This window comes from Micromys minutus (genome assembly GCF_963924665.1).
Source record: "Micromys minutus genome assembly, chromosome: 10".
NCBI lineage: Eukaryota > Metazoa > Chordata > Mammalia > Rodentia > Muridae > Micromys > Micromys minutus.
The window spans coordinates 27,121,776-27,141,478 of NC_137979.1; the positions used below are offsets into that span (position 1 = coordinate 27,121,776).

The 19,703-nt window shown below is 43.1% G+C and overlaps 1 protein-coding gene across 1 annotated transcript in view; it reads right to left on the bottom strand.

Moving 5' to 3' along the window:
• The window catches only part of VPS53 (VPS53 subunit of GARP complex), a 126,348-nt gene extending 107,137 nt beyond the window's left edge, over positions 1 to 19,211 (bottom strand). The window contains exons 1-4 of the mRNA XM_080923813.1: positions 19,081 to 19,211; positions 14,737 to 14,817; positions 7,783 to 7,832; positions 5,471 to 5,537 (exon numbers count right to left, since the gene is read on the bottom strand). Of these exons, the coding sequence (XP_080779939.1) occupies positions 5,471 to 5,537; positions 7,783 to 7,832; positions 14,737 to 14,817; positions 19,081 to 19,167 (285 nt within the window). The 5' untranslated portion in view covers positions 19,168 to 19,211. The remainder of the gene's footprint in view (positions 1 to 5,470; positions 5,538 to 7,782; positions 7,833 to 14,736; positions 14,818 to 19,080) is intronic.
• Between the last annotated feature and the right edge of the window lie 492 nt (positions 19,212 to 19,703).

A 19,703-nucleotide genomic window follows, 5' to 3' on the forward strand; every position in this document is an offset into this window, starting at 1 on the left:
TCTAGAAATAACATCAGAGAATTAAGGAAATCCAGGATGATTATGTCAGAAAAGGAGGCCCACAGCCATTCTAAACGGCAGAAACTATCCCAGGGAAAGGGGTTGGGTGTATGTGGTCCACCTGGCAGAACCGAGATTGATGAGGGCTAAGGAGGAGTCTACTTCCCTTCCCAGGGCAGTCTGAGAGGTTTCTCACAGTTAAAGCTGAGCACACCTGGAAGAGTCCACCCTGTGGGCCAGGACAGTTGTGATCATATACATTTTTATACTTCTGCAGAATCACAAACTGTCAAAGAAGCCATAGAAAGTAACTTTGATTAGATTGAAGCTCACGCTACAACTGTCTACAGCTTTTTCCAAACCTGGACTTCAATAAGCAAAGAGCTGGAGAGGATGCTATTGATTCTCTTCCTTTCCTAAACCTCAGTCATCCTCTGTTCAAAGAAACAGCCGTGCTGTGGCCAAGCTGCACACAAGAGAAAAAGTGGGAAATGTGTCAGCGATTCTCAGCAAGCTCCCTGGGAACTGGCCATGCTTCCCCCTCTTGCAACTTCAATCCCAGTTTTCCCTCCTCTAACCTGCTCTTACAGTCACCTCCTTCTAGCTACCTTCTAGTTGTCTGTTTTAATTCTTGGAAAGTTGCACACATTTTAGAGCATATCAGAGCATGTATTTGCTGAACTGACTCACTGTCCACACATTTTCAACATTTGGACATTTAATTAAAGTTGTGGATTGATGATCTCAACAGATGAAAATGGGGAGGACTTGGTGTCACAGAAATTTTGTAAGAGCATTGTAGTCTGGTTAGAAGTCACAGACTAGACCACTTCATGCAGACCCACATGAGGGGCAGTCAACAACCAAAGGCTTTCCAAAATGTTTATTTAACTGATTGCTAACCAAGCAGCAAGTATTCTAGAAACTAAAAACAGCCTCATTGAATTTTCTATTTAAAAATCTGCCCAAATATTTTTAAGTATTTATTTCTGTGTATGCATGTGTCTAGGTGTGGGCTTGTACGTAGGAGTGTGGTGTTCATAAAGGCCAAAGGCATCAGATCTGCTATAGCTGTAGTTATAGGTGACTGTGAGCTGCCCAACATGGGTACTAGGAACCTCAGGTCTTCTGAAAGAGCAACAAGCACTCCTAACTACAGAATCATCTCTCCATCCCACAAAAAAACTTTTTAAGACAAGATTTCATTATGTAGCTGACTGGCCCAGAATTCTATCTGTAGACCAAGCTGGCTGGCCTTGGACTCACAGAGATCCTCCTGCCTCTGCCTCCTGAGTGCTTTGAGTGTGGGGATTAAAGGCATGACCACCAAGCCCAATTCCAAACAATTAAAAAGAACTTTCCTCGGGGTTTGGGTAAGGTGCTCAGTGAAGAAGCATGAGGGCCTGAGTTTGATCTCTAGCACCCCAGAAAACGTGGGTGCAGCAGCATGCACCTATAATCTCAGTGCTGGAGAGTGGCTATCCAGGGATTGCTGTTTAGCCAGCCTCACTCTGTGAGCTTCAGGTTCAGTGAAAGACCAATTGCTTCAAAAGTAAGGTGGAGACACACTGATCTTCTACCGACAACCCAGACACACACACAGACACACAGACACACACAGACACACACACGCAGAGAGAGAGAGAGAGAGAGAGAGAGAGAGAGAGAGAGAGAACACAAAGGAACTTTCCTGCTAAAATGTAATTCACAAGGCCAAGAGACGGCGAGCAGTGTGGAGTCTAGCAAGCTGGGCTCCATGCTGGAACCATAGAAAAGGACACAGAACTGACTCCGCCCACTGGTTCTCGGATTCCAGCCTGTGCTGATGTGCACATGCTGATGACCCTCCCCAACTGTAAATTTCTTAAAAATGTCTTTCAGGAGATCATGAGAATCAGGTCTAGAGGCATGCACCTGTAATTCTAGCACTTGGGAGGTGGAAGTCAGAGGGTCATAAGGCACTAACATGAGACCCTGTCTCAAAAAACAAAACAAACCCAAAACAACAAAAAAGCAAGCAAATTCAAATAAGACTCTATGATATGCAGTAAGGCCAGTCTCTCCACGGCTGCTCTGGTGGGCTCTGGGCAGGGCGCCTCCCTCTGACTCTACTGCTGCTGTCCTGCGTGCTCTCAGCCACCGAGAAGATAAGTTCTAAAAGCAAATCCTGCTTGTCCTCTAGGTAAGAGGGGAACATGGGGCCTCCTGACCTATAAACCCCAGTATTTTGGCACACCATAATTCCCCTCATCTGTGCCAGTCAGCTGGAGACTCCCATCAGCAAGCCACCTACCAGAGTCACTAGCCCTAGGAACTGACAAGGACAGAACCAAGCACGCTCTACTGAAAGCCTGCACTTGAGCTTGCATTTCAGTCTGCTGGGGAGACAGATGGAGGGATGACAGGAAAAGCGATTATTTCTTCTGGGCTTCCTCTGTCTGGATTCCAAGGAGACGAACACAAAATTCCATCACAGACTGAAATTCGATCTAAACATTCTTGAAAACACGGTCTTGTTCTCTGAAATTCGAGCTGCCCTGCTGGCAGCCATGTGAAGGTGGGGAGGCACTCCTGAGACACACCCCTTCTGGGGTCCCTCCCCTATGCTGCTCTAGCATGACACACAGGTAGTGGCCAGGGTGTGTTCGGATCGGGCACGACCCAACAAACAGTCCTGAAGAATCATCAGCTTCTTTTTGCTTTCTTAGGATTTCACATACCTGAGACTCTCCTGGTGAGCTGTTCTCAATCTAGGCCGAGTCAAAAAATACAGTAGTGCTATTCCAAACAGCAGCAGCCTGGGCCTAGTCACACATGAGCCACAGGCTGGAGATGCAGCTCAGCCATAGCACTACACATACTTGCCTAGTGTTTGGGAAGCCCCAAGTTAATCTAAGACACACCAAAGACTCAGTGTAGTTGCATGTAGGACTATTTGAACTGAAATGTAAAGATAATAAAAGGGTTCTTGCTTTCAAGAAGCCTACAAACTAACCAAGAGGATAAGTAAGCCAAGGGAGATCATGAAGTCAGAAGGCCAGGCACAGCAGAGGGCTGAGGAGTGACAAGTAGGAAGGACACACATCTGTCTCCTCCCTGTAGATGAGGAGAGTCAGATAAAGGTCAAGTCTCCTTGGGCCTGAAATTATGATTCCTTTGATGTTATTCAGATGGGAAAAATAAAACAACATTCTTTAAAAAAGCAGTATTTGAAATGGCCTTTAAATGAATAGTTTTAAAATGTAGAAACTGGAAGAAAGAAGGGGGAAAAAAAAGCCAACAAAAACAAATCCACTCAGGCCTGAATAGAGGAGACTGCCGGCCGGCCTAACGAGAGGCAAGTGGAGAAGCATTGTCTAGAGCGCGCTAAGAAAGCAGGACGGCCCACCCTAACCTCCACAGGCTACAGTCCTAGCCTGACCTAATGAGGAAACTACTGAGCAGCAGCATTCCCTTCTTCCTGCCTCCTGACTGTGGATGCAATGTGACCAGCTGCCTAGTGCTCCTGCCGCTATGCCTTCCCGGTCATGATAGATGTCTCCCCTCCAACTGTAAGCCAGAATGACCTCTTCCTCCTCTAAACTACTTCTTGTTGGGTGTTTTGGCACAGCAATGATAAACAGCTAATACAGGTACAAAAGTATGCATGGGGCAGAAAGCATGCGGCATGTGGCAGAGCAGAAAGTTTTCAGGATAAACAAAGAAACAGAGTTTGGAAACACTGAAGGCCACCTCAAGCAGCAAAAAATTGTGTTTGACTTTACTCAGTGTGTCAGAAGGCACAGAGTGTTCTGAAGTGGCAAATGGCAAGACACAAGAAATAGAAGTCAATCAGCATAATTCAGGAACCTTCCTCCTGATTATTACTCCTAAGGTCCTGTTAACAGGGGACCCAGTAGATAAAACCAAATTGTTAAACCTATAAGAGGTCAGGAAGCAGGATACCTTTAGAGAGCTAACAGCAGCAAACACTGGTGATAAGAACAAGGTCAGGGGCTGTGACGTAGCTCAGCAGTTAAGATCTGGGGCAATGGCCCAGTAGGTAAGATACTTGGTTCTCAAGCACAAAGACCTAAGTTCAATCCTAGTACCCATAAAAAGCCAGATACAGCAGTAGGGAGGCAAAAACAGAAGGATCCTTGGGGGATTGCTTGCCAGTTTAGTCAAATTGATGAGCTCAAGGTTCAGTAAGCAATTCTGTCACAAATATAGGGTAGAAGCAATTGAGAAAAACAGCTGACTTTGATTTCTGGCCATCACATGCACCAGAGTGAGTGAGTGAGTGAGTGAGTGAGTGAGTGTGTGTGTGTGTGTGTGTGTATCCCAACACGCATATAACAGCTCACAACCATCTGTAACTCCAATTCCAAGTTACCCTCTTCTGATCTCCACATGTACACCACATAAAATAAAGATAGATACAAAAAGAAAGCCCACAAATAAATAAAAAGCAACAACAGGAAATATAAAACTGAAAAATGTAATCGTCGAGACATCTTTGAGCTATTAGCAGCAGAAACAGGGATGCTGAAGATGAAGAGATTTCTACCTTGGACTTTCCATTTCTACACTCTACAGCTAAGCAGCACAGAGTGATTTCAGAAGCTACACTGCAGCTATGGAGACCTGGCCATGGTGGGCTGCACCTGTGACCCAGCATGTGGCAGGCTGGAGTGGGACGACTGGGCTACACAGGTAACAATGTCTCAAAACCACCTACACTTGGTGGAACACTTGTCTAATGTGCACAAGGCCCTGGGTTTGATCCCCAGTGATGCAAAAAGCCAAGCAGGACAATGAAGGAGTGAGGCCTACTAATTGAAAGGGAGGGCTAGACACTGTGGAGAGGAAAGGAAAGGCACATTCAGCATTTCTGTTACCACAGCTCTCTCAGAAGACAATCCAAAGAAACAAGAAATGGGTTAACTACGGAAGAGACGTCCTCTCCACAGCTTCTTTCCTCTTCATCCCCTCACAATGGCCCTCCTTAGTGAGACTGGGAGACTGGAACAAACCCAGTTCTGCTGGCTGGCTACCGTATATCAGTGTCTTCTCCAGCAACCAAGCTGCAGACCACAGCAGGCACTTAAGTTCAGCACAGGACATGGACATGTCTGGGATGATGAATACCAGGGCCCTTCAGTTCATCCAGCACAGGATGCAGGCTGCTGGCTCTGGGTGAGCTGTGCATTAATATGTGAGTGATGTGGGTCTGGAGGATACAGAGTGAGAGCTCATGGCTGGTCTGAGCCCCTGACATGGTGGGGCGGTCAATCATGCTTCCTGCTTTATAGGAACAGACTAGCAAACTGCGAACAAACTGCTCAACATTTTGATCACTTGGGTTTTTTTTGTTTGTTTGTTTTGGTTTGTTTTGTTTTGGTTTGGTTTGGTTTTGGTTTTGGTCTTTAAAAAATCAGGGGACTGTAATTAATGTAATGTAATTAATGTAGAGGGATGCGTCACTTACTTGCCTTCCATCCTGCCCCACATTTGTCTGACCTCTTACGACAGTCCGGATATTGTCATCCAGTCTCCTGGCCCAAAAGAAAAGGGGGGGAGGGAGTAAGATACGAGTCATTTAAGTGACCTCTATTCTGGGTAGAAAGTCAGTGATTTCCTCACCAGCTTTTGCAGGCTGTGCCTATTTAGTGCATTGTCCTAAACAACTACAAGCAGCAAAACAAACACACGAAGCTGCCATCAGTGCCGCCATAGGCATTATCTCGTTTACAGAAGGGCAAGAACTCTTATTCAGAAGTGGCTGAAAGGGCCAGTAAGACTGTAAATGTTTTTAGATTAAACCAGCAGTGGCAAAGTTAGAGATGTTTTATGGAAAGAAACTAGCAGATTCAAATTAGCAACTGCAAAGTCTCTACTTTGGTGACATTAAAAGGGTCAAGGAGCCAGTGTGATTTGTGAAATCAGAGCTTACTCTGTGCTCTGACAGTGTTAGAGGCAGGTCTATGGCTTCTGGGATTTCTTTTTCCCTTGGGCTCAGCAAGGGCCACTGCACAGGGCCTCCACCAGAAGAGGCCAGATTTCTATCAGTTAGCTTCATTTTGCGCCTGAAGCATCTATTTAAAACACCGTAGCAAGAGTGCAGGAAATGCCTAGCTGACAGGGCTCCCTGGATCACCAGGATGTTTCTACTTCTCTTCATAAACTCTGGCAGCATTAAGATCTCCTCTAGAGCCACTAAAGCTGAAGCTAGCAAAACAACAAAGAGGCTTTTTTTTAAATTTACTTATTTTATTATTTAATATGTATGACTATTTTACCTGCATGTATGCATGAATGTATGCCTAGTGCCTGCAGAGGTCAGAAGGTGTCAGATCCTCTAGGACTAGTTCTAGACGGTTGTGAGCCACCATGTGAGAGCTGGTAAGCAAGCCTGGGCCCTTTTGTGTTAAGAGCAATAAGTGCTCTTAATAAATAAGCCTTCTCTAGCTCCTCTTTGTGCTTCCTAAGGCACCAGTGGGACAACGTACTTAAGGGGCAGTACCCTTTAAGGAAAGATCTAAAGCACGTTGGGGGCGGGAATAACAACTCATCTTCTAGACTCAAAATGAACATTTTCAAGTTTTAAAATATTTTCTCTAATTAAAAAAAATCAAATTAAACCAAGCTGGATATGGTGGTACATACCTACCTTCAAATACTATCAGTTTGAAGGCAGAGGCAGGTGGATCTCTGAGTTTGAAGTCATCCTGATCTACATAGTTGAGTTCTAGAACAGTCAGGGGCTATATAGAGAGACCCCATCTCTAAATAAATAAATATTTTAAAAGGAAATAAATAAGCACACACAAACACCCCAAATTAGTTTGAAGCAGTGTAGTCAAGCTACATAGTTAATGAAAAGACGTGTATTCAGTACCTCTTAGGTACCGAATTTATAAATGCAAATGTGGATAAGAAGAAGGCCACTGGGGAGGAAGCACCTGATGAGGACACGGACAGTCAGGCCCTGGGCTAACCACAGAGTTTAATTCTGGGCCACATCCAAGTCAACCTGCAGATTAAATATTATAGCTACAGGTGACCAAAAGATATAATCCCATCTCCATGGCTGGCCTTAGCACAACAAAAAAGGCAAACCGATTAAAGAATAAAAGCATTAAAACATTGTGGCAAAGTCATCGCCTTCTTTGAAAGTCAACTAACTTCTCTTCTTCCTCCCCCCCCCCCCTTTTTTTTGATAAGGTCTCATATATCCCAGGCAGGTCTCCAGTTTACTGTGTAGACAAGGATGACCTTGAACTTCTGATTCTTCTGCCTCTCCCTCCCACATGCTAAGACTATAAGTGTTTACACCCACACCTGATTTATGGGTTTATGCTATGCTTAGGATTGAATCTGGGGCCTCATGTTTTTATGCCGGGTTAGTACTCTACTAAGTTACATTCCCAGCCCTGAAGATTTTTTTTGTCTTGTCTTGGTATGTTTTAAGACAGGGTCTCACTGTACAGCCTTGGCTATATAAAACAGGCTGGTTCTGAACTCAGAGATCCATTTGTCCCTACTCCTAAGTGCTAGGATTAAAGGTGTGCACCCCCACAGCCTGCTTGATGATAACTGGTTTTTAACAGTCTGCTCCAGCTCCCTTCATTTTAAATAGGGGCCAAAAAATTAAACTCTGCCATTGAATTTAAATGAATAGCCACAAGAAAAAAATCATTTTTAAATTTGAGATTTCAGTGCTTTCAGCAAAAAAAATGTGATTCAGATATGATTAGATTAACAATACACTTTCATTAAAAATCACGCAGAATTACTTACCTTATTTTAAGTCTAATCTTGTTCACAACATCGTCAATGTTTGCCAGAGACTACAATACAGAAAAAAAGAATGCTGGCTGTTAGTTTCCTTTTTGGAATTCTCTTCACAGGGAAATGATGCACTACGGGGCTGTTTATGACATCTCAAGAAGTTTGATCTTGATACCACATTTAATTCTTTTAAAAATCATCTTATTTTTAAAATGTCTTAGTTTTGTGTACACTGCACATGGTGTGCATGTGTACACGCATGTATGCCTATACTCTGAGCACACACAGATGCACAGCCAGAGGATGACATGAGGAGTTTCCCTCACTCCCCGCCTTACGTACTGAGGCAGAGTCTCTGACTCACATGCAAAGCTCACCGAATCACTAGTCTTCCCTACCACCTTCTGAGTGCTGAGATTATAGGCAAGCCACCATGCCCAGCATCTACATCTGTGCTCAGGATCCAAACTCAACCCTCCCCACACATTTTCCCCTCAGCAGTGTGTGCTGAGCCATCTTCTCAGCTGGATTTCTTTTAAAACTAAGCAGTAGCTGACAAAGACATTCGCTCTCTTTTGAAGCTTTACTGGAACACAGCCACATCAGTCAACTTCTACGTGTTTATGGTACTTGTATACGACAGTGGCAGAGCAAGGAAGCTGTGACAGGCACTACAGGACCTATAAAGCTTAGAAGGTTGTTCGGACCTTTTATGCAAAACTTGCTAACACCGAATATATAAGGTTGTGGACTGGTGCATGCTTTTATTTCCAGGAGGCAGAGCCAGGGGAGTCTCTTGAGTTCTAGGCTGGCCAGCACTTTGGTCTCACTTTGGTGAGACCCCTGTCTCAAGAAAAAAAAAAAAAAAATGACCATGACAAAATAATAAAACAAACTACAGAAAAACATGGGATGAATGAATACAGCTGAGCCAGAATGGCTAATTCTTACACACCACTGCTGGGGAGACCCAGGAACAGGGCTACGGTCTGCACAACCCCACTGATGCAATTCCAAAACAGGTGGAGTTACTTCTCACTCTAGAAGTTGAACAACAGCTCTCTGAGGACACTGTGCTGGCCCTCAAGGTCCTCCTTGAGTAATGGTGCCCTTCAACTGGGAAAATTCATCAAGTTTCTCACTTAATATCTGTCTGTAAAGTTAGGCATAATGAAACATACCTGTAATCCCAGCACTCGGGAGTTTGAGGCAAGATGATCACGAGTTTGAGTCTCAGTCTACTTAGTGAGTTCATTTCTCAAAAAATAGATAGATAGATAGATAGATAGATAGATAGATAGATAGGCAGGCCAGACAGCAGTGGCACGCACCTTTAATCCCAGCACTTGAGAGGCAGAGGCAGATGAATCTGAGTTTGAGGCTGGCCTAGTCTACAGAGAGAGTTCCAGGACAACAGGGATTGTGTGAGAAACCCTGTCTCAAAAAAACAACCAAGCAAACAAAATTATATACCTCTAAAATACCTTATCCTGCACCAGGCAAATAAAGTTACTTTTATGAATGCAAATGTGTTAGGAAAATGTCTAGAAGACCATATACATTAGTAGTTGTATAGTTATAACATGCCAGTGGCTGGAATCTAGAAAATATAAATTAGTAGCTTTAAGAAAAGAATAATTTCAATGTTTCTTCTCTTTGCCTCTGAGCATTTGCCTATATATACTATATATATATATATATATATACATTCATCTATACTGACTGCTTTGGAATAGTAAAAAAACGAACCTGGAGAGAAAATACGGTGAAATGGTGCCCCCTGGTGGAGGGTGGGAAGAATGGTAATGTTCTAGTTCCCCTTGCTTCTTCCCCATCAGATACTTTTTCTCAGGAGAAACTATGCTTAAAAATTAAATTTGCTTCTGGCTCTCTGCTAAGAGGAGGAAGCCAGAAACTTTCCAGGAACAAACCTGAAATGCCACATTACCCTGTCAACAGGACTTCCGTTAAGCCAAGGTTTACTCAGAATTTTCAGAAATCCAAGAATAGTCAGCCAGAGGTGAAATTCAGAAAAAAAAGGTAGTTTAGTGAGGAAATACAACTTAAGTGGGATGAATTTAGTCCTACTGTTAGGTTAGTCCCTTAATCACTGGACTGTGTATGGTTTGAATCACCACCCATGTAGGAGCAGACGATGAGTTGTCCAGGACCACACACCTGTCCACTCTGCCACTGCCAACTCGCTGGAGGGCACTTGTTCAACATCCCTGAGTTTCTAAGTAAATGGGCATGACAGTTCCTGGCCTACTGATTCTGCTGGAACCCACTGGGATTTTTTTTTTATTAAAGATTTAGTGTGCGTGCGTGTGTGTGTGTGTGTGTGTGTGTGTGTGTGTACTCTGTAGCTGTCTTCAGACACACCAGAAGAGGGCATTAGATGTCACTACAGATGGTTGTGGTTGCTGGGAATTGAACTCAGGACCTCTGGAAGAAAAGCCGGTGCTCTTAACCACTGAGCCATCATCTCTCAAGCCCTGGAACTCACTCTTAAAGCGACAGTAACGAGAGAGGGGTGGGGGAGAGCAGACAGAGACAGACAGTGAGAAAGAGTGTTCGTGTGTGCAGTGCACACAAGTACCATGGCTTGACCACAAATGTCAAAGGACAGCTAGTCAAGGTTGGTTCTCTTCTGTTATGTGAGTCCTGGGACTGAACATAGGTCCTCACAGGCTTAGCAGCAGGTGCCTTTACCTGTTGAGCCTTCTACCAGTCTGTGTATATAGTCATTGTCTGTCTGTCTCTCTGTTTCTGTCTCTTGCTCTCCCTCTCTCTCTGTCACACACACACACACACACACACACACACACACACACACAGGTTTAATGAAGCAGATCTCTAAGTTTGAGGCCAGACTGGTCTACAGAGTGAGTTCCAGGACAGCCAGGACTACACAGAGAAACCTGTCTCAGGAAAAAAAAATTTTTTTGAGAAATCTAGACAAAGGCAGCCAGGAATTCTGCTTTGTCACCACACCTTTCTAAATGAGGTACATATCAAGATAATATGATTTATATACTCATGGATAATTATATATATATATCATATATAATTATACACTATAAAATTGTTTTAATCACAAATATAAAATATTTATAATGTATTTCAAATTGTTAAAACATACACAAGCAAAAATCCAGACAGTGAGAGCGTTTAGTGAGATGCAGGCTTCCGCTTGCCCAGTGCTGCCTGACGGCAGCTTCTCTTTGGCAGAGGCCGTGGCTCTGGGCCAGCTTCTTGCTTACTTTCTCAGGCAGTCTGAGTAAAGAGCACCCCAGACCGCTGCACCATGCCCTTCACTCAGCCCACGCCAGTCAATACTGACCGCACCAGAGTAGACACTTGGTGATTTGGTAATTCAACAACTGAATTGTCTTTACACAGGAAGGTCCTGGTTAAACTATATTATTTTTCCCTTTTGTTTCTTTCTTTCTCTCCTCTTCTTCTTCCTCCTCCTCATCCCCTCTTCTTCCTCCTCTTTCCTCTTCACACAACACTGTTTTCTAAGAGTCACCCAAAATAATTATGCAGATGTGGAACTGCATTTTAAAAGTCAGAGAGGGCTGGTGAGGTGGCTCAGCAGGTAAAAGATCTTGCTGTGCAAACCTGATGAGTCTGAGTTCCAGAGACTACAGTAGATGAAAAGGACCAACTCTAAATGCTGTCCTCAGACCTCAAAGAATATACAGCGGTACAAACATGCCTGCACACAAGGATATTTAAAATCCCTAGAGACACTGGCCAGGCAGGTTAGGGAACAGCAAAGGCATGGCAGTACAAGGTTATCAGAAGAACAGAAAGAAGACTCAGCTCAGGACATAAGCTCAGTGGTAGAGCACACGCTGACACTTAATTGCCTCACAGATTTACAGATTTCCTACTGAACAAGCACAAGTGAGAAGGTGCCATCAATTAATTTGGTTACCTCACAGAAATTCTTTTCCTTAATCCCCTGGGTGGTAAGAGGAACACTACAATACTTCTCCAGGTTAAAATTCAGGAAGTGGGTTCTGAAAGGACAGTCCTAGGTTCTGGAGATCTGTCTGATTCTAGTCGATTGTTTTTCCCTCCTTTATCTTTTAGGTTATTTTGAAGTGCTGGGGCCAGGTTTCTGCTAGGCCAGTGTTCTATCACTGAGCTACACCCCGAGCTCTCTCTGCAGTGGTTGACCCTCCTTTACACCTGCACCTGATTAGCTGACATGCCCCATCTGTCCAGTGCAGCCTATGAGGTGAGAGTCTTCCTAGGAGTGGGAAGAAAGCCCTATGGGAATCCAGCGTCTGGACACATAGCTGCTTGGTACATCTTCTCTTTGACAACCACTCATCCAGTTTGGTTGTGATGGGACTGTACTGCTAAATGCTTTATTGAAAATCATTTCTGTCTTTTTAGAGAAAATTCAGATCCTCGGTAAAATAATCCCATATTCTCAAGAAAGTATAAGTGCTGTGTTACACTTTACTCTTCTATGAAAAGAAGAGTATTTTTTGTCACCTGCAAAAGCCAAAAAAAAGTTTGTTTTTTTCTTTGTTTTCTTTCTACTTGATAATAAAGACCCAGAGTGCCTTGAAGGTCAGCATGCATATATATATATATATATATATATATATATATATATATATATATGGCTTTTTTGTAATTATTTTTTAGACATGTTTTGGACAAGGCTGGCCTTAAATTCGTGGTCCTCTTGCAGTGAAGTTAGAGGTGTACACCACGGTTAACAAATCAAAAAGGTTGTATACTTATTTATTTGTTATTTATTGTATGAGTGCCTGTATGCATGAATGTGTACCACATGTATACCTGATACCTAAAAAAACCATAAAAGGACACTGGAATCATGGAGTTGGCATTACAGATGGATGATTGTGTGTGTGGCAGGGATGCTGGGAATTGAACTTGGGTCCTCAGTAAGAGCCAGCACCCTGTTTGGGTTATTTTGAGTGTCTCAAGTAGGCCACACTGGTTTTATACTCTCTCAGTATCCAGTAGCTAGGCCTGAACTCCTGATCTCCTGCCTCTAAGTCCTGGGATTATGGTGACATTGTGCTCAGCTAAGCTCTTTTTTTCTGTGCCCAAATTTCTTGATTATGCTATTCTTTTCTTTTCCCCCTTTTCTTTTCAGGATTAGAAATGGAGCCTCTAGCCTAACCAATGCTAGACAAATACTCTGACAAAAACTGTATCTCCAGCCTGCTTTTTCTCTTGAGCTAGGAGTCTTGCTAGGTTGCCCAGGCTAGCCTTTACTTCCCAGACTCAGGCAGTCCTCATGTGCTAGTGGTTTTCACACATTTCATAGCATCTCCTCTCAAACTTCCAATAACATAAAAACTAACTCTTTAAAATTCACTGTAAGGAAGCCGAAATGTTTTCCAGATTATTGTTAGCACAGATGGCTTCTCTCCAGCACCATGTGGGAGACACCTTATGTTCAGAAAGCTGAGATTCCCTCATACTTAAACCTGAAGGAAAGACATCTGAGGATGTATGATCCCCCACTTCAGCCACAGAGTGACATTCATGCAAGCCACTTAAGAGGAATACAACCTCGTCACCTCACTTATAATGCCACTGAACCTTCATATATAGACATCTTTGAAACTAAATTTGAAATTAAGTATTTTTATAGGCCCATGGTGTGTGTGTGTGTGTGTGTGTGTGTGTGTGTGTGTGTTTTGTCCAAGAGTTAAAAGAATTGATAATTAGACCATCACTTTCTACAGCTTTTCGTGAAGATCCATGGGGATTTGGGCTGGTAGACCTAGGTAGATTATCCTAGGTCTAACTCTAGGTCCAGGAAAATAAAGAAAACAAAGTGTGAGCTGACCATCTGCTCTGCACTTTCTGACTTCCTGGAAAAAAACTTCATTGCATGCTCTCATGCATGTAGAAGCATAATCAGAAGACATGAAACTGAAGCTGAGTAATAACAAATGCTTTTCTTTAAAAGGGGTGTGTGTGTGTATGTGTATGTGTGTGTGTGTGTGTGTGTGTGTGTGTGTACAATCATTTCAGAAAGAGGTGAAAACCTGGTAGCTTTCTAACAGTAGTTAGAAAAAAATTCTACAAATTCTCTAACAGTAATTTGTTTGTTTACTTAAACGGGTACTTTTGTTGTTGTTTTGAGATAGGGTCTTGCTATGTAGCCCTGACTGCCCAGAAACTCACTATATAGACCAGACTGGCCTTGAACTCAGAGATCTCCTTACCTCTGCCTTATAATTGCTAGGTTAAAGCTGTGCCTCACCAAGTCCAGCAAACCAGCACTCGTGATAAGATAAGAAAAGTAAAACACTCATATGGCTAACTGCTTATCTCTAAGCCAGTTGTTACCAAATCTCTATCACTAGCTAACCTCAAATTTCCCTCTTGCAGAAATGTTCAGCAATATAAGCTATACTACTTTTAAAAACTTCCAAAAAGACAATCACACAATGTAGCATTTTTCAAATTTTATTTTTTAAATTAATGAATTTTTAAAAATTAGACTGTTAAACCAAAACAAAAAATAACGTTGTTATTAAATTTAAAATCAGAAAAAGATGAGATGCTGCTGGTAAAGTTCAGTATGAAGGTATGCTTGTTAGGATGTGAACAGTGATGGGAAGGGTACCACACTCTTGAATATCCACCTGCATATTTCTACTTTACATTTTAAAAGCTTCTTTGTAATTTGGGGTTTATCCTGTCTACCTGCTCCCACTTTTCCTTCCAATAACACAAAGTTCTGTGAGCACTGAGGGAGACTCTAACAAACTAAGGTACAATCTCTGAGCATATGCTCGCCAAAGAACTCCATGCCAGTTCAATTCACTAACTAGCCCTGATGGTTACAACAGAATTTGATTTGAATTTAATATCATTTTTTTATCACACCAATCATGACATGCAGGATAAGCCAGAAGCTATTAGGATGAAGGAAGCCTAAAGCTGTATACTTACTTGCTCTGTTGGGAACAGAGTATTGATATACTCAACGGCATTGAAGTCAGCTTGATCAAGAGGATCCTGGCTTGGGAATACCTATATAAAAACAGGGGATTATTGATTAAAGCATCATGTTAGACACCATATATATGTGTCTGTCTGTCTGTCTGTCTGCCTGTCTGTTTTTTTTTTTGTTGTTGTTGTTCCAATTAGAAGGAATGGGGCCATCAAGGTGACTTAGGAGTGTCATCTTGTCATGTAAGCCTAGCAACCCCAGGTGGATCCCCAGAATCCAACTTCACATGTTGTCTTCTAACTTCCACATGCATGCTATGGCAACATGATGTGCAACAATACATCACATCATGTACACAAACAGAATGATACTAAAAGCAAGGAAATAAAACTGTAAAACTGTGGATTTGAAATTCAACCTTTGTATCAAACAGTAGGTAGGCTCTTGAATACAAAACAAAAACAAATTCCAACTTTTTCCATTTTATACTATTTCACATATAATGGATACTCAAAAAGAATAGTTAGATGCTGGAATATAGGAATCAAGGAAACAATAGAGCAAAGACACAAGGAAACAGAGGTGGGATGTGAACAACATCTTCAAGCCAAGGACACTAAACATCGTTGGCAACCATCAGAAGCAAAAAGAAAGCCAACCTGAGAGTAGGAGTGGATTTGGGCCTGAATACACTGTTTTCTGATTTATCTATCTATCTATTCATTTAGGAGAGATGATCCTACTATGTAGCTCAGGCTAACATGCAACTCGTTATATAGCCCAGGCTGCCCTCAATCTAGTCCTCCTGCCTCAGCCTCCCAAGTACTTGAATTACAAGGGTGTGACAGAATGCCTGGCCCCTGCTAATATTTTTGATTCAAGATTTCAGACATACAAAACTGTGACAGGAAAAAAAACAAACAAAACAGCATGCATATGAGAGATTTTAGGATTGAACACAAGAAATACCTATCAACATCAATCTTGACCTTTCAGCACCTGTAGTGCTGACACCGCAACACAGTAGAGACTGCAGTGTGGGCACCTCCTACTAATAGGACTCAGAAGCCTTGATGACAGACTGATGTCTCTGGCACCTGAACAGCAGCAGTCACACACACTGAAGCAACATTTACCTATCCATTACTTTCTTATTATGTCTGTCTACAGTCACATGTGGTGTCCCAAAGCCTGTCAGTCCAGCACTAGGTGTAAGCAAGAGGATCAGGCATTCAAGGTCATTATCAACATAGCAAGCCTGAGGCTAGCCTGAGTTATATGACACTTCGTTGCCCTTCTTTGGGCTGGTGAAATAACTCAGTAGTGAGATGTCTACCCAGAGGCCCTAGGTTCAATCCAAACACTGAAAAAACCTTGATTACCTCTGTGTACATTGTGGTACTGGGGCTCAAACCCCATGCCTCATCTATGCCTAGGTACCACTTAAGCTACAGCCTCAGCTTGCCTTGAAAGAATCTTTATGCTTCAGATAGTATTAAAAAATGGAGAACTGACATTCAGGTTAACAAAAGAAAACTATCTTGAGAAATACAACTAAGTCCCCACAAAAGTAACAATTTGAAATATGTGTAACAGGATGTGTTATAAAAGGCTGGAACATGGTGGTATATGCCTATAATCCTAGCACTGCAAAGGTAGTGTGTTTGTGTGTGTACATGTGTACCAGAGTGATTGTGAAGGATCAGGAATTCAAGGTCAATCTTACCTACATTGTGAGGGCAAGACCTACATGAGACCCTGCTTTCAAAATGGAGTAGCAGGGTGCAGAGACTAGCAAAAAAATTAAACTTAGCAGGTAAAATAATTTTCTCTAAGCTTGATGACCTGAGTTTAGTCCCTAGGTCCCACATATTGTAGAAGAGAATTGACTTAACTCTGCAATTTATCCTCTGACCTCCACAAGTACACTGGTACACATGCATATGAATGTAACAAAACAAAACAGAAAAAGAAAGTGGCTCCTTGGGTCCTGAATTTCACTAGGTCAAGACAGATAAGAACTCTATAAAGCAATCTACAGCAAAACAGTCTGTGAAATATAGAGTTAAAGAATATGGAACTGGAGAGATGGCTCAGGGTTAAGAGCAATGGCTGCTCTTGCAGAGGACTTGGGTTCTAGAACCCATATGGTAGCTCCTTACAACTACTTCCAACCCCAGTTCCGGGGAAACTAATGCCATCTTCTGGCCTTGAAGGGCTCCTGAATTTACGTGGTACACATAAATTCACTCAGGCTCACACATGTACACACAAACAGTAAGTAATTTTTAAATTTAATAAAGATGAACAAACCAATACAACTTCCTAGAAAAGTTAGAAGGCGGTAATTGCTGTTATGAAGTATAAAGTTATGACTTCTATGATGTAGAGGGCAAGTGGAGGCAAAGTCAGTGAGAGTTGGAGCTTGGTAACTTCTTTGGAAAGTTTACCATTTCACTTCTATGCTGTATGCCTACAGTGACAACACACCACATGTACATATGATTACAGGATTAGTTAAAAGCCTTTGGCAGAGGGTGTGCTGGGAACAGGTCCTGTCATTGTAAGCTGGTATGAGGAAGTACGTTATCCACTTCCTAACTGCTCCCAGTTTCTTCATTCTTCTCTTCCTGTTCCTGGGCTTAATCTCAGTCATTAACAGATTTCACACAACACATCCCTTGACTTAAGCTACTTCATCCGGTGACACCTATAGAGAGAATGCCAGGCTTCAGTGTTGGCAGGAAAAAAAAAAACTAGATTTACCAAAAGATGTTTAGATACTGTACTTCATGGGCAGTTTAAGGAATTTCAAGGAGACATATGCATGGGTCACAGACACATAAATACAGTAAAAATCTTAAAAGGCTGAGAATTTTTGCAGTTTGGGTGACACTAAAGAATATCTCTAAGAGTCCTCTCTTCCCAACAAGAAGTTTTTTGCTGACTTAAGTTCCTTGTCAAGTATATTAAAATATATGGTCATAATATTAGAAGTAACAGTGTAGGCCCCTATATAGGGTTTTGTTCTTAATAAAGGGAGAAAGGTCTTCCTTAAGGAAACAGACATGGATTTATACTGTAAGAAAAAGCACATCAGGAGCTATGGATATGGCTTAGTAGTAAGACACTTATCTCATGTGCCAAGGATCTAATTCAATCCCCGATACTAATGAAAAAGTAAGGAAAGGAAGAGTGTGCCTCACTTGGTGATTATTACCCAAGTAAAATATTAACTCTACTACTAATAATTAGCATATATGGACCATTAATACTTTTCTGTTTCTTTGTTTTCAAGATAGGTTTCTCTCTGTATCCTTGGCTGTCCTGGAACTCATTTTGTAGACCAGGGGGTGGGGAGGTGTGTGTGTGTATGTGTGTGTGTGTGTGTGTGTGTGTGTGTGTGTGTTATAGCCAAGAGTAGTTTTCTCCCTCTATTTTGAGGGTCCTGGGAAAAAGCCTCAGGTCAGCAGGCTTGGTGGCACAGTGCCTTTACCCATTGAACCATCTCACTAGCCCTCAACCTTTTAATTAAAGTAAAGAACTGTCTTAGTTTGCTTTACATATCTGTGATAATACAGCATCACCAAAAACAACTTGGGAAGTAAATAATTTAATTGGATTACAGGTTACAGTATATCATCAGGTGAAGCCAAGACAGGAAATAGAGCAGAAACCACAAAGGAATGTTACTTACTGGATTACTTTCCATGGCTTGCTCAGCTTGCTTTTCTATACTACTCAGAACCTGCTACCCAGGGGTGGTACCTCCCACAGAAAGCTGGGCCATTCTACAGAATTAACCAAGAAAATGCCCCCACAGATGAAGGCAATTCTCAACCGAAGCTTCCTCTTCCCAGATGACTCCTGTTTGTGTCAAGTACACACACACACACACACACACACACACACACACTTACACCAGCACAAAGGCTATTTTCCAGTATGCCTCCCCACACTCCTATTCTGTCATTTGTTTTCGCAAAGGAAGTATCCCGCTGCCAATTCCAATAGCTTAACCTGAGAAACGGGAGAAGCAGCACTAGCTGGAAAATGAATAAAGTCTTAAAATCTCCCGTAATCCGAATTCTCCAGTCAGAAGGCTCCTAGTTCATCCTGTCAAAGAGTAAGTACATCTAGGCCTAAACCTAGCAGAGCGTGACAACCTCAAAAGACAAGAGCCTAGAGAAGACGTGTTCGGTCCCCAGGTTGAGAAACCCATTCCCACCTTCAGACTTCCGCTCTGAATTTGAGCCAGGATTCGACCTAGAAAGGTGGATTCGACCCCGGCCCAGAGCTGCCCCTTTCACCGCAGCTCCCTCTCGAGGGGGTGGAGCGCTCACCTGCTCGATGGCTAGTTGCACCTCTGGGGTGAGCTGCAGCACAGCCTCCAGCTCCTCCACAAACTCCAGTTCCTCCTCCTCCATCATCCCGCCGCTCAGCCCCCGACGCCCCCTCCAACCCTACTCGTGATCTGTCACCAGGACCCTAGAACTGCAGCCCTCCGGGTACAGGGCTCCAGGGAGCCGCTACTCCCTTGGCTAGCCCGGCACTTCCGGAGAGCCGGCACTTCCGGGAACCAGGGGACTCTGGGATAGCGGAGGACTGACTTCTGCAGACATGGCTGTCAAGTCCCTGGAAAATCTCCAGATAGCCTTTAAACACAGGTTTCCTGGTCGCACGCGGCGGGTTCTTAAGATTGGGAGCCCTCTCCACCTTGCCCAGGGCGCGTCCCCCACCGGCACCGTAGTGTCGCTGGAAAGCGAGAGCGTCCTAGAGAGCGGTAGCCCTGGCAGTGTTTCAATGGATGACCACTAAGCCCCGCTGGCAACGAAGCCTACGTGGAACCCGCTCTCTGGATCCCCTTGGTCTGGGACTGTTTGTGACACCCCCTACCCCTGCCATTGGGGGTGAAATGACCCAGCTGGTAAGTGACAGTGTTGCCAAGGACATATGAGGTTTGGGA